Source organism: Pipistrellus hanaki, assembly GCF_964339955.1.
Source record: "Pipistrellus hanaki genome assembly, chromosome: 19".
In the NCBI taxonomy this organism is placed as follows: domain Eukaryota; kingdom Metazoa; phylum Chordata; class Mammalia; order Chiroptera; family Vespertilionidae; genus Pipistrellus; species Pipistrellus hanaki.
In genome coordinates this window covers 14,103,665-14,116,818 of record NC_140521.1, presented here as the reverse complement: position 1 = coordinate 14,116,818, position 13,154 = coordinate 14,103,665, and the positions used below count along the sequence as shown (strand labels likewise).

At 43.6% G+C, this 13,154-nt stretch overlaps 1 protein-coding gene across 4 annotated transcripts in view; it reads right to left on the bottom strand.

The window, feature by feature from the left end:
- APLP2 (amyloid beta precursor like protein 2) overlaps positions 1-13,154 on the bottom strand; it is a 58,018-nt gene that overhangs the window by 22,847 nt on the left and 22,017 nt on the right. For all 4 annotated transcript variants that reach the window (XM_084867628.1, XM_084867630.1, XM_084867631.1 and 1 more), the window contains exons 2-4: positions 8,095-8,268; positions 7,245-7,368; positions 386-498 (exon numbers count right to left, since the gene is read on the bottom strand). In XM_084867628.1, the coding sequence (XP_084723754.1) occupies positions 386-498; positions 7,245-7,368; positions 8,095-8,268 (411 nt within the window). The remainder of the gene's footprint in view (positions 1-385; positions 499-7,244; positions 7,369-8,094; positions 8,269-13,154) is intronic.

Here is a 13,154-nt window from a genome sequence, read left to right as displayed (position 1 = left end):
GGGGAGGGAGGGCAGTCCTTCAGAATCTGACCAGAGGAAAACAACTTAACTACAGAAGACCAGCTAAGAAGGGGGTTTCTCGTCTATAAGAAGGAAGTGACATCCAATCCTGCTGGCATGCGAGCAGGCACCGCCCTTCCATAACTGGCCATTTCCCCGCAAGGCCTGAGGGTTCAGAAGGCCTTCTCGGGAGCCCTGCTGAGCGCATCCTTGCTTCACGGCTTTTTTAATATCATAACTGGATTGTCCGCACCGAACTTTCCTGTAAAAATACCAACCCTCCTCCCGAATATTTTTAACTTAGAAGGTACAAGCCATTGCTAGCTTTGAAGGGAGAAAAGGAAGTTGATTGGAACCCGGGGTGGCTCTGCCATGTGCCCTTTACCTCTTTGACCAGAGTGTGCCAGTGCTGGTGGTTCTCGCACACGTCCATCCGCTCCTTGTGGAAGAACTGGCACTTCTCTGGGACCAGCAGCACGTCGCTCACAAACTCACCCACTGGAAAAGAGGAGCTCTGTCAGAAGCAAATCTGAGCGCAATTCCATGGGAAAACAACCCTCACTGCAGATTCTTAATCAGTCAGATGCAGATGGTGTAGTATCTTTCACCCTCAAAGGCCCACTGAATGCGACATCTCCAAGCAAGCGGCCATAAGAGCTCCACATGCTGTAGGCCACTAAGCCCAGGACTGCCTCTCTCCCCGACTTCAATCCCTGTGCAGGCTGCACAGCACATGAGGCAAAAAGGAATAAGGTCCCCTTCCATGTCCTCAGACACACACACACACACACACACACACACACACACACACAATGTTCTGCCCCCCAGATTTCACATAAACAATATTCTTGGCCTCTTACGTCCACATTTCTGCCTATTATTGGTTTTGATAACAAAATGTCCAAGAAATGAAGATTGGAAGTTCTCAAGTACAGGCAATTCTTACGTTGGCCCTCAGTGGACCTAAAGACACAGCTCTGAGACCAGCCACCATTGCAATTAACTTGTTCACGTAAGAATCGTCAACGGAGAGCTAATTACAAGGGGAACAGGGTCCTGGCAAGAGAAAACTCTGGAAGACACTACCTTGACCAGGTGACCTGTTTAAACATTGCCAGTCACAGACAAACTTGCGATGTCCTAAAGAAGAACATACGACCTACACAGTCTTTCTGCCAAAGTATGCCATTTCAATTTAACTATAATGAAATTCAAATCCAGGGATATTCCGTCAAACAAATGACCTGGACGTTTAATTTTAGGGTGAACTATCATAATGTCTCACACTTACTTTCAGTTCAACAACAACAACAAAAAGTATGTGATATGCACACACACATACCTAATGAGATGGAGAAAAAAATACACATAGCTGTTTAGAAAATAGGATCCTTACATTTTAGAAATACTTGCTAAAATATTTAAAGGAAAAAAGGCATCGGTGATTTGTTTCCAAGTAATTGGGGGAAGGTGGGAGTGGGGCCGTCAATGAAGCCAGAGTGGCTCATGAATTAATGACGGCTGCACAGTTGGGCAACAGGGACATGAGGGTTAAGGGTACTGTTTTCTCTGTGTCTACATATATTTGTAACTTCCGTAATAAAAAGCTAAAAGCTTACATATGTGTCACCAGAAATTAGCAGCCAGAAATTCTGATTCAGTTGGTCTAAGGAGAGATGCACTCCTCTGCAGTGAGCAAGCATCCCAGGCGATTCCCATGCATCACGGATGTGCTCCCACAGGGTCCATGTGGAAGGAGGGGGCGGTGCAGCAAACAGGGCAAAATGCTGAACTTAAAGCAGGATGGTGAGGGCATGGATGCCATATTATGTTTTGTCTTTTCAGTGTGCATGAAACATTTCAGAATAAAGCTGAAAATAAAAACTCTCTTATTTTATTGACTGATCAATTTTAGAGAGGAAGGGGGTGGGGAAGGGAGAGAGAAACATCACTGATGAGAGAGAATCACTGACTGGCTGCCTCTTACACGCCCCACACTGGGGATCAAGTCCGCAATCCGGTCATGTGTCCTGTCCTGGAATCGAACCATGACCTCCTAGTTCATAGGTTGATGCTCAACCACTGAACCATGCCAGAAATTTAATAATTAACTCCATGCTTAACTGTAAAATAAAGTATTCCTAATTTTATTAACTTATTAATTTTCCAATTACAGCTTACAGTCAATATTATTTTGCATTAGTTTCAGGTGTACAGCCTAGTGGTTAGACAATCATACACTTTATAGTGTGGTTTCCCCCATATTTCAAGTACCAACTGGCACCATATAGTTATTACAGTGTTACTGACTGTATTTCCTATGCTGTACTTTATATCCCTCTTACTATTATGTAACTACCAATTTGTTCTTGTTAATCCTTTTATCTTTTCCACCCAGGTCCCATTACCCCTCATGCCCTCTGTCAACCATCAGTCTGACCTCTATATCTATGAGTCTGTTTCTATTTTGTTTATTCATTAATTTTGCTCTTTAAATTCCAGTTAAGTGAAATCATATGATATTTGTCTTTCTCTGTTTGGTTTATGTCCTTGAACATAATACCTTCTAGGCCCATCCATGTTGCCACAAATGGTTAAAATTTCATTCTTTTTTATGGCTGAGTAATAGGCCATCAGCAGTTCACCCTTCATCATCTAGGGAAGGCCAACTATCTATCAACTGGCACTTAGGTTGTTTCCATATCCTAGCTATTGTAAAGAATGCTGCAATGAACATAGGGGTGTATCTGTCTATTCAAATTAGATTTTTGGATTTCTTTATGTAAATATCCAGAAGTGGAATTGCTAGGTCATAAGGAGCTCTGTTTTTAATTTTTTCGAGGAGGCCCTGTACTGTTTTCCATAGTGGCTGCATCAATTTGCAAACCCACAACCTGACCACCCAAAGCAAGATTTTGTGAGCTTTAGTGGCCTTCCCTAGACATGTCTCAGGTGAACAGAGCTGTGTGAACTTAAAAGACCTAGAATAAATGTCTGGAGCAGAAACATACACCTTGCAGAAGCGCTCATACTGAACAGGGTGAACCGCTGACGGCCTACGGTGAATTCCAAGGTAGAAGGTGACTTGCAAACAGACGTCTGTAATGGATGAGTGAGCAGCCCCGAGACACGAAGGAGCAGCTGCTGAGGACTGCATCTCAGAGCCTGATTGTGCAACTTCCTCCAGGAGGCTTCGCATCACAGCAAACCCCTGTGCTCATCTCCTTCCAAAATAACCAAAGGCAAAGCTGGGCTTGCAAAGCTCGCTTCTTTTAGCACCGGAGCCAGTCTATATATAAACGTAAAGATGACTAAACTCCTTCCCACAAACACCAGCACATCACCAACTGGGTCCTACTCGGATCATCCGATTTATTTAGATACACTTTTATAGACAAGCAGGAGGCAATGAGTAGTAACGGGAAATAAAATGTTCATTTTGAGGAGACTGATCTGTAACTTCTCACCAAATATGCTAAGTATTAGTTAAGAGAATCACATGATGGCTAATTAAACATGTTCTCAGAAAAGAGCAGAGAGGAATGACTGGACACAGTGGTCTGTCTACAGATAGTGTGGCCTCAGATGTGATGCAAACATTGCCAGGAACTGAAATTCATTCTCAAACTGCTTTCAGGCATCCTAATCAAGACACACCCTTCCCCTCAACCTTGCAAAAACAACAAAAACAGTACCTGAGTACACAGATAAGGCCCCTGGAACACCCAAACCAATTAACAGAGGCTCCCAACCAATATAAGTATATCCTATCTTCCCCAGTCCCCAGCTCCCCGCCCTTCTGGCTTGCCTATGATATGGGTTAGCTAGGCAGCAATATTTAAAGGGGGTTTCAGAGCTGAAGCTAACCACACTACCACCTCTTTACAGAATGCGTTATTTATTTTACCTTAATAGGTATAAAAGAACTCAGTGTGGTTACCCCTGGTGAATAAGATACACAAGACTCTCACTTTTTACTGCATTCGTTTTCAGAACAGTTTGCAGGTTAAAAGAATTGAGTATGGTTGCATAACTCAGTGAATATATGATACACCATTCAACCATTTGGTCTCAACAAACTACACTTAAAAAAGTAGAGACTTATTTACAGGGAAAATTTTTAAAAGATACTGAAGATAATGTAATTGTAAGTATCAATAGGAGCTCATTGTTTTTAACATATGCACATAGATCTAGAAAATAGATTTGTGTGTGTGTGTAATGTATATATACATATTTCTTAGCTCTGTCCCCTGAATGGGCCTAGAAGCAATAATACTGTAATAGACACCTAATGCCCAGATCTTGGTGTCTAAATATTTTCCCCTCTAATAAAATCAGGGCTTCTTGCAGAAATGGCTGAATCCAGGGGTGAGGTAGGGAAAATATAGGATGAGCCTAGAGCATCTTTTAGTACCAGAAAGAAAGCTTTCAAAGAATGGCAGGGATGTGTAAAAAGACACGGGAACCAGCATGAAGCCCTAAGAAGTTTGGCTCAGTGGATAGTGTTGGCCTGCAGATTGAAGGGTCCCAGGTCAGATTCCAGTCAAAAGCAGATACTTTGATTGCAGGGCAGGTGCAGAAGGCAACCAACAGATGGGTCTTTCTCACATTAATGTCTCTCTCTCTGTCCCTCTCACTCTCTCTAAAAAAATCAATGGGAAAAAAATACATACATACATACATACATATATATCCTCAAGTGAGATTAACAACAGAAAGGAACCAGCATGATGGGACCCCAATGGCCAAATCTGGACAACGAGTCCATAATGAAATAAATGTTAAGAAGAAGGTCGAGCTGATTATTAACCAATGGCAGTTCTTCCTGGGTACTCTAAGGGAGGTTGGGTGCGAGAGCGGAAAGACATTAAAATCTATTACTTCTTAAATGACAACAAGGAAGAGTCAGTATGTTTTCTCTACTACCTCCCTAAACTTTAGTGATTGGTCCTTCACTAACTTAGGCTCAGGCAACTGTATTCACTCAAAAATAAAAAGGGGTAGCTCTACTTACTTAAAAAGTTGTCCAAATGAATGCTGATGTAAACATGAATAACTGTCTGAATAAATCACACTGAAGACTGTACAGTATAATGCTTTATGTGTGACAATGCAAAGAAGGTATTAAATGGTTTATAGTCAAACTGTCTTTATGCATTTAATCAATGACATTACCATTTCATTGGTTCTATGACACGCTGATAAATCCAAATGACAGCATTTGGAAATAAATGCAGCAAAACAAATTTTTGTTGTTGTGTACTGGCCATGGTGGAGGTATTGTCGTTATAAAGAGTGTATCCTATGTTCTAGGCACTGCATGGTGCTGAGGGGACAGAATAATTAAAGCGGGGTGGATGTTTTCAAGGAGTTTACAAGGTTTGAGGAAGATGCATAGACAGAAACCACTGATTGTACAGTGTGACAGGTGTAATGGCAACAACATGGAGAACTTCAGATATGGTTATCCGAATAGAAAATAAAAGTAGTTCCGTTAAAGGAAGCATCCCCAAGGAGTGTTAAATAGAGGAAAATCATTCCAAACTATGAGAGCTGGGTGGATGGTAAGTGACTAGGAGCCATGAGATGTCCATGTTGATGAAGAGTCTGAAGCACAGAAAGTGGGTGTGGGGACGTAGACAAGTAGAGTTAAGCAAGGATCGCTTGATGGAGTTTCAACCCATGATAAGGAGCTTAATTAAAGGTGATTTTATAAGTGAAGAAGGGCTACTAAAGGATTTTATGTGCAGAAGAGACAATTCAATCTTCACTTTAGATCAGAAGGCAACACACTGACAACAGACCTGAGGGACAGGTATTGAGGCTGTTGTCACAGCCTAGCCTAGGAAGGAAATGAGGGAAAGCTGAACTAGAGCAGGGGAGTCAGAGGGAGAAGGACGTAAGCCAGAGGTTCCCAAACTTCCAAGTCACAGCACCCCTAGGGCAAAAGAATGCCCCAAAGCCAAGTGGTTAGGCCAACAAGTGAGTAAGTACTTGTGTGCTAACACCTTAGGGCCTGCTGGGCCCTACACAACTCTTCCAACATTGGAATCGATTGACCGCATCCACCCTTCTTTTTTCTACAGTGATTTTGTGTGATGCTGGCCTTGTATCACAGGAACCACAAAGATGAGGTCATAGAAAGGAATAAAATGGTCAGGTGTTGAAACTGTGACTACTCCCAGCTAGTAGTTCACAGGATGCCGGACAGATGTTTCCCCTGAAAACCCAAACATCCCATAATGCCGCTGCTACAATGTCCTGGAGCGCCTAGGTCACTTAAACATGGACATAAGCCATACACCCGAGGGGCGAGAATCAGACTGGCCTGAAAACTGACTGGATGTACAGACAAAGGTCTCCCCGATCTCAAGCTCAGAGTTTTGGGTGGGCCGTGGAGCCAGCAAGGGACACAGAACATACAGGAGGGTGAAGACCAGACTGCAAGGTCTTTATAGGGGTCAAAATGCAAAAGGCAGAAATGATTCCGAGTACTATCTATAAATAATCAAGAATGCTAGTTTGAGAATTTTACAGAGAATGAATGAAACCTCATATCCAGCGACTTCTTGGAGCCAAATGGAATGGAAGAACATCCTTAAACCATATCATAAATTTTTCCCAAGTCTCACACTACAGCATGAGGACATGGCGTTGCACATGGGCAGTGTCCCTCCTCCCCTTACTGGGTATTTAAAACAAAGCAATTGCTCCATATTTTAAATACCGTTATTCAGAAGCTGACCCTTCCTGTTATTTTGCTCCATGTGAGAATGAGAAAAGCAATAGATTCCATTTGAAGAAAGGTTTGAAAGACGGGAGGGAAGGGAAAAAGTTAAATTCATGGCTAAAAGTATGCACATCTACAGAACTATCCCGGATGTCCACATTAGTGCTGTATCCAGGGGCTGCTCAGTCCCACGCACTGCTAGGACTCTACCACCTCACACTCTCCCTGGAGGTGACGCTGGGCCGCTCTGAGGCCAGCAGTCTCATTCAGTGCCACCGAAAAGGTTCTTCCCTAAATGACCAGGATGCCCACGATGGGAGAGGGCGAGTTAGTGACCAGTGAAGACACAGAAAGCCATAAATGTTCAAAAGAGAAAGTCCCACAATAAATTCGTGTAGCCCACAGGTTCTGAACGTGTGGATATTTCACTGTGAGTCAAGAGAAACTTAAATTTAAAAACGAGGGAGCCCACTTCCTGAGAAGCACGCAGGGATGTCTCCAGAACACTCACCGAGACACTTGAACGGGATCACAACGTGGCTCTTGCACTGCTTTTTGTCCCGCCGGCACCAGTTGTCCACGCTGGCTGGCTGGTTGGCCTCCATCACATTGGTGATCTGTAGCTCTGGGTACATCTGCACAGAAAAGGGTCACCGTTATCCATGTAAATCTCAAGTTCCACTCGGTTGCCTCTGGCTCCAGATAAACTCTTCAAGTAAAAAGATACTATAACGATTAGCTTTCTTGGGACAGGCAGATTGAAAAAAGGAATCTTGAATACAAAAGCAGCAAGCTTTAAGCCCAATAAATCTGTTAGACATCAAGGATGCTTGTAGGGTACGTGTAAGTAGCTGAGTTCATGAATTAAAACATTTAAGAGGCAAGCCCATGGAAGTGTTTGTTAGCAAAATTATAGAACAACGCGTGGACCCTGGCCCTGTATGGTGAGTAAGAAGTGCATTCAAACCTCTTATATCCTTTTCTAGGTCAAGTTTTAACCCCAAACCAAGTTGAATCAGCCTTGAGATGATCATTTACAGCAAGTGGAAACCACAAGCACACACACAACATGTTTGCTTCGCGTCTTCCTATGACAAGTGGAAGCCGAGAGAAGCAGGCTGTGCAGTGTTCCTTCTGCATTGTACCTTCCTCAGAGCACTGAGGTGCACAGTGCACAAAGGCAAAAGCCTCCGAGAAGTCTCATCGCCTCACAGCTTAGAGACAAAGGCCCGGGGCACCAGCCTTTAGCCACTGAGTCTTAGGCCAAAAGAAAAGAATGATAGAATATCCGTTTCCAAGGCAAATAGGCTCAAATGTGACCCAGAAACAAAGCGGTTTTAAGTTTCTGGCAACACTCTTACCTCCTGACAGTACTGAAGAACCTCTTCTTTTGTTCCAAAGCAGCTCTTGGTGCCGGTTGGGTCAGGTTCCCATTCCCCGGTCTGAATGTTCACGTGCATATTTAACTTCCCGCAAAACATTGCGATCTGAGGCTCGGCGACAGCAAATCCTGTTCCAGCATTGGCTGCGAGAGCCTACGAAAGGGGGGCAAAACACACGCTTAGTGCAAAAAGGCCACACAAAGGCAGTCATATTCAGTGTCTGTGATAGTAGGACCAATCTTCTAAAAACTTTCACTATAACAGTTATGTCATAAACAACTCCCTTTTCCCAGTAGCTAACCCGGAATAAAAATGAACTCTGGATGTGCATGATCAGAGTGCAAGATCAATGGGAAATGTAGCCCCCACTCCCCATCTGGATACTTCTGACTGGGAACCTGTAACATATAACTGCAGTCTCCTCTATTACAAAGCAAATCTGCCTTCTGTTCCTTAATATATCGAACCACAAAAGCATAACATGTTTAAGGTTCCAGTAATTTTATTCCATTCATTTATACAAATTTTACTGAGCAGCTACTATTATGCAAATCAACAAGCTAAATGCTTAGGACACCAGGGTGAGCAGAGAGCTATGACCCCCACTCTCACGGGGCTAGAGCAGCAGTCCGTACACCCAAGAAGCATGATCACATGCCCAGACATCCTGAGGAGGAGGAGAACACAGCACTGAAGAAGCATGTATAAAGGGAATCGGCCCTGGGCTCGGATGAGATGATCAGGAAAGCTTCCTGAAGAGAATGGCACCAGAGTACAGCAGAGCTTTGAGCACTGTAAGTGAGGGAAAGTGGAGAATGGTACAGGTGGGAGGGGAGCATACAGGAACAGACTGGACAGTCTGTAGACCAAGAAGGGACTTTGGTCTTTATCACTGGACATGTGGAGAGGTTTTAAGCACAAAGTTAGTATGTTCAAAACGCAGCTCTAATGCTTTCTCTGGTTGAGGGGGAAGAACAGACTGAGAGGAAGCCAGAGTACACGCAGGGCAGTGGCTCAGGAAGCTGGAGTTGCACAGTCCAGATGTGAGCTATGGCAGCTAGGGCTAAAGGAGGGTGATGGAGGGGCAGATTCCAGAGATCACAGAGAGCAAAGCAGGCAAGACTTGGTGACGGATCAGCCAGGGGGATAAAGAAGAGGAAGATGACAAATCTGGCTAGTGCTACTTGAGAAGTGATGGTGTCATTCATGGAAACAGAACACTAAAAGGGATTTCATGAACAGTTTTACCTTGTGTTAGTTAAAAATAATCAACTATTGCAGAAAATTTTTTTTTGGCTAGCATTCTCTGCTTTGCAAAAGATCACAGCCATTGCCGAAACCGGTTTGGCTCAGTGGATAGAGCGTCGGCTTGGGGACTGAAGGGTCCCGGGTTTGATTCCAGTCAAGGGCATGTACCTTGGTTGCGGGCATATCCCCAGTAGGAGGTGTGCAAGAGGCAGTTGATCGATGACTCTCTCTCATCGATGTTTCTAACTCTCTATCTCTCTCCCTTCCTCTCTGTAAAAAATCAATAAAATATATTTTTTTAAAAAGAAAAGAAAAAAAAAGATCACAGCCATTAAAACGATGAATTTACAGGTGAGAAATAACATGTAGGCATGAGGACAGTAAGGCTCCTGCAGTCTCTGGCAGTAGGAAAAAACCCCAACATCTAGAAATATGCCAACACTGATGGCTGTATCCACAGTGGAGCTCTGTGGTCTTTCCTAGTGGAAGTTCTTTCAAAATAAAAACTAAATAGCTTTTTTAAAAAAATGTTAAAACTTGGCTTGGGGAGAAGGGAGTAGGGGTAAATTGCATGATTATATGGTTCTATTTATTCAGAGAGAGAAAGGAAGGGAGAGAGAGATTTGTTGTTCTACTCATTTATGCATTCACTGGTTGATTCTTGTATGTGCCCTGACCGGGAATTAAACCCACAACTTTGGTATATTGGGACTCTAACCAACTGAGCTACCTGGCCAGGGCTATTCTATTTTTCTTTTTAAAGACAGCAATTAATATAAAATGGTTTTGTTTTGTTTTTATCACAGTAAGGTAGCGCCTACATTAGACTCTGTAATACATTATGATCTTTTTCCAGGACAAACTTACCCCATCCTACACCTTTTGCTGTGATACTTGTGAAAATTAACCAGCTCTCCCACTAGTACCAGAGAAGGAAGCACAAACACTTGTTGGACAGCTGGGAGAAAGGGAATTTGAAGTAAAATGTTGCCTACATCAATCCGGGTCGAAAACTACCTATTAAGTCCAACCAGGAGGACAATTTGCAACCTTATAAACTAGAATGGACTGTAACCCTGTGATGATAGTCACTTAGTAAAGTAGAAAGAAGATCCTGTGCCTTCAGTATAACAGCATGTGAAGCTACAGATTGGTGTTGAGTTCTACTTCCCCCAAAGAAGGCAAAAAACATTGAAAAGGAACACTGATGGTGTTTATTAAATGGTAAAAGATGCACAAGACAAACGTGTTCTCACAGTGAGTTCAAGACATGCGCCAAAATGCTTCTTGTGGTGGCCTTTCTTCTTTTGGAGCCGTATCTAAGCATGCACCCCACTAGGGATCCAGCCTGCAACCCGCAACCCAGGCATGTGCCCTGACTAGGAATGGAACTGGGGACCCTCGGTGCATAGAACACTCCATCAACTGAGCCACACTGGCCAGGGCTGGCCTTGTATATTTTTAACATTAAAGACAGCTATTTAACAAATAGAGTTCTAGATGTGATGTGCAATCTTTCAAGTGGGAAGTGGGGGTGGGGTGGGGATTTACCTCTTTTTTTTTCTTTTCTTTTCTTTTACATTTTTTTATTAAATTATCTGTGTACATATTTTAACATTGCCCCCCCATACATACCCTCCCTCCCCAGAGTTTTGTGTCCATTGGTTGTACTTATATGCATGTATACAAGTCCTTCGGTTGATCTATTATCTCCCCCAGGTCTCCCTACCCTCCCCGCTGTAATTTGACAGTCTGCTTGTTGTTTTACTGTCTCTATATCTATCTTTTGGTTCATCAGTTTATAATGTTCTTTATTATCCATAAATGAGTGAGGTCATGTGGTGTTTCTTTTTCACTGACTGGCTTATTTCACTCAGCATGATGTTCTCCAATTCCATCCAGGTTGCTGCAAATGATGAGAATTGGGGATTTACCTCTTAAGATTCCAAAAATGAATACACCTAAGACACAGGGTCCGTTAGTTATGTGAGGTCACCCAAGGCACCGCTGTGGGGTGGTGGGAGCTGTGCAGGCGGCCATTTATTTATCGGCCCCGAAGACTAAGTCCCACGCGTTGCTCATTATGGCTGTTAGAGAAAAGACCGCAAGGGTTCCAACTGCATAAATGTTCATGTACGGGTCAACCGCTGAGGTCAACACAGCAGTGGTAAGTGCATTTGATCTCTGTGCTGAGATCGTCAGCATTCCCGTCCCCAAAGAGAATCTGAAATACCAGAGGTTAAAGCAACAGGAAGAGGCAGATAAGCGGGCGACACCCTCACATCAGTTACCGCCCAGAGAAAGGAGAGGACCTGGAGCCATTCCAGACAGCTAATACGCTGCAGTGATTCACTTTTGAGTTCAGAAAGATTAATCCTTGTGGTCATAAGAGACGCTCAAGGAGGTATCATCTGAAACATAAAAAGCCTCTGTGGACCGTGTCTAGAAATCAACTAATCAAACATACCCCGACCTTACCTCGAGGATAATCGGATCGTTTTTATGTTTGTGCTTCTTCACTTTGAAAATGCCCTTATTTAATGGGCTCTCCATTTTCTTAAGCGCACACTGTGCCTGGATCCATTACATCAACGTATAAATCAATCTGGTTCCTCATCTAACATGTTACAAATGGGACGTCACTGCCAAGTCAGCAGTTCTGACATCCTGTGAACCTGGAATCCGCTCCGGGAGGAAATTAATGCCCCTGCTTTGGCACTTAAGCCAGTGCCTGTGATCTGCGCACGCTGCAGCACTCTGAAGGCTTCGAAAACAAATGACCTCAATTGCTGTCCTAGCCCAGTGCTTCCATTTTCCTTAATTATTCATTCTTCATAAGAAATCCCATTGTATTAATTTGGATCAAAGGAAAGAGAGTTTAGCTATTTAAGGACAGAAACTCAACTTGGTAAAAAGTGTTTCTAGTAACTTGGTTGGAAACCTGAAATGGCTTAAGGCGATAAATAATTCTAAGTCTGAACCTAACTTATCCTTCAGTCACCACTGGAGAGTTGAACCCCACATCCCCAGCCAAGCCCCGCCTCCGTTCACAATGCCCCTGAGGACAGGTGCAGCCCTCCCAGTCCAAGCAAATAAGCAAGCCCATTGCTTCCTCCCTCATGAAGCTACTGGCCCAGAATCTACTCCGGCTCTAGGGCTAGTGCGGTGCCTGCCGGGGAGAGAGCTGCTTCTCTCCAAAGAGGAGGGTTCCGTCCTGTGATTGGGGGAACCATGTCTCCACAGGAAGGTGCTGCAAGCCAGCCTCTCCGGTGTCCACGCTTCACCCCGGAAAGTCAAGTTAACTCAGTTCTAGTTCTTACAAAGGCTTGAGCGATGCAGCAATGGTAAGCACCTTTGCAACATCTATTTACTATCTGCATGCTAGTGATTTGTACATTAAAATGACTCAAAATCCATAGTGTCAAGATAGCTCCCCCAGATATTTATTAACTACAAAAAGGGAAACAAATGACTTCACAGTGGAGGCACCAGCATTAACCTTACCAGCAATAAGACATTCAAGAATACCAACAGGAAAGGCTTGGGCAAGACAGAGGGACTTACAGACTGGAAAAGGCTAAGGAGAAATGACAAGTAAATCCAAAGCCGGTGGAGGGTTGAAACAGGGACAGGCCCTTAATGGGAGAACCGGAGGAGTTACTGGACTCAGGGCTGTAAATCTGTTGATAGCACTGTACCAATGTTAATCCTGCATTTTGATAGCTGCACTGTGGTTATATCAGATGTTAATAGTAAGGGAGGTGGGCTAAGGATATAAGGGACTCTCTGCA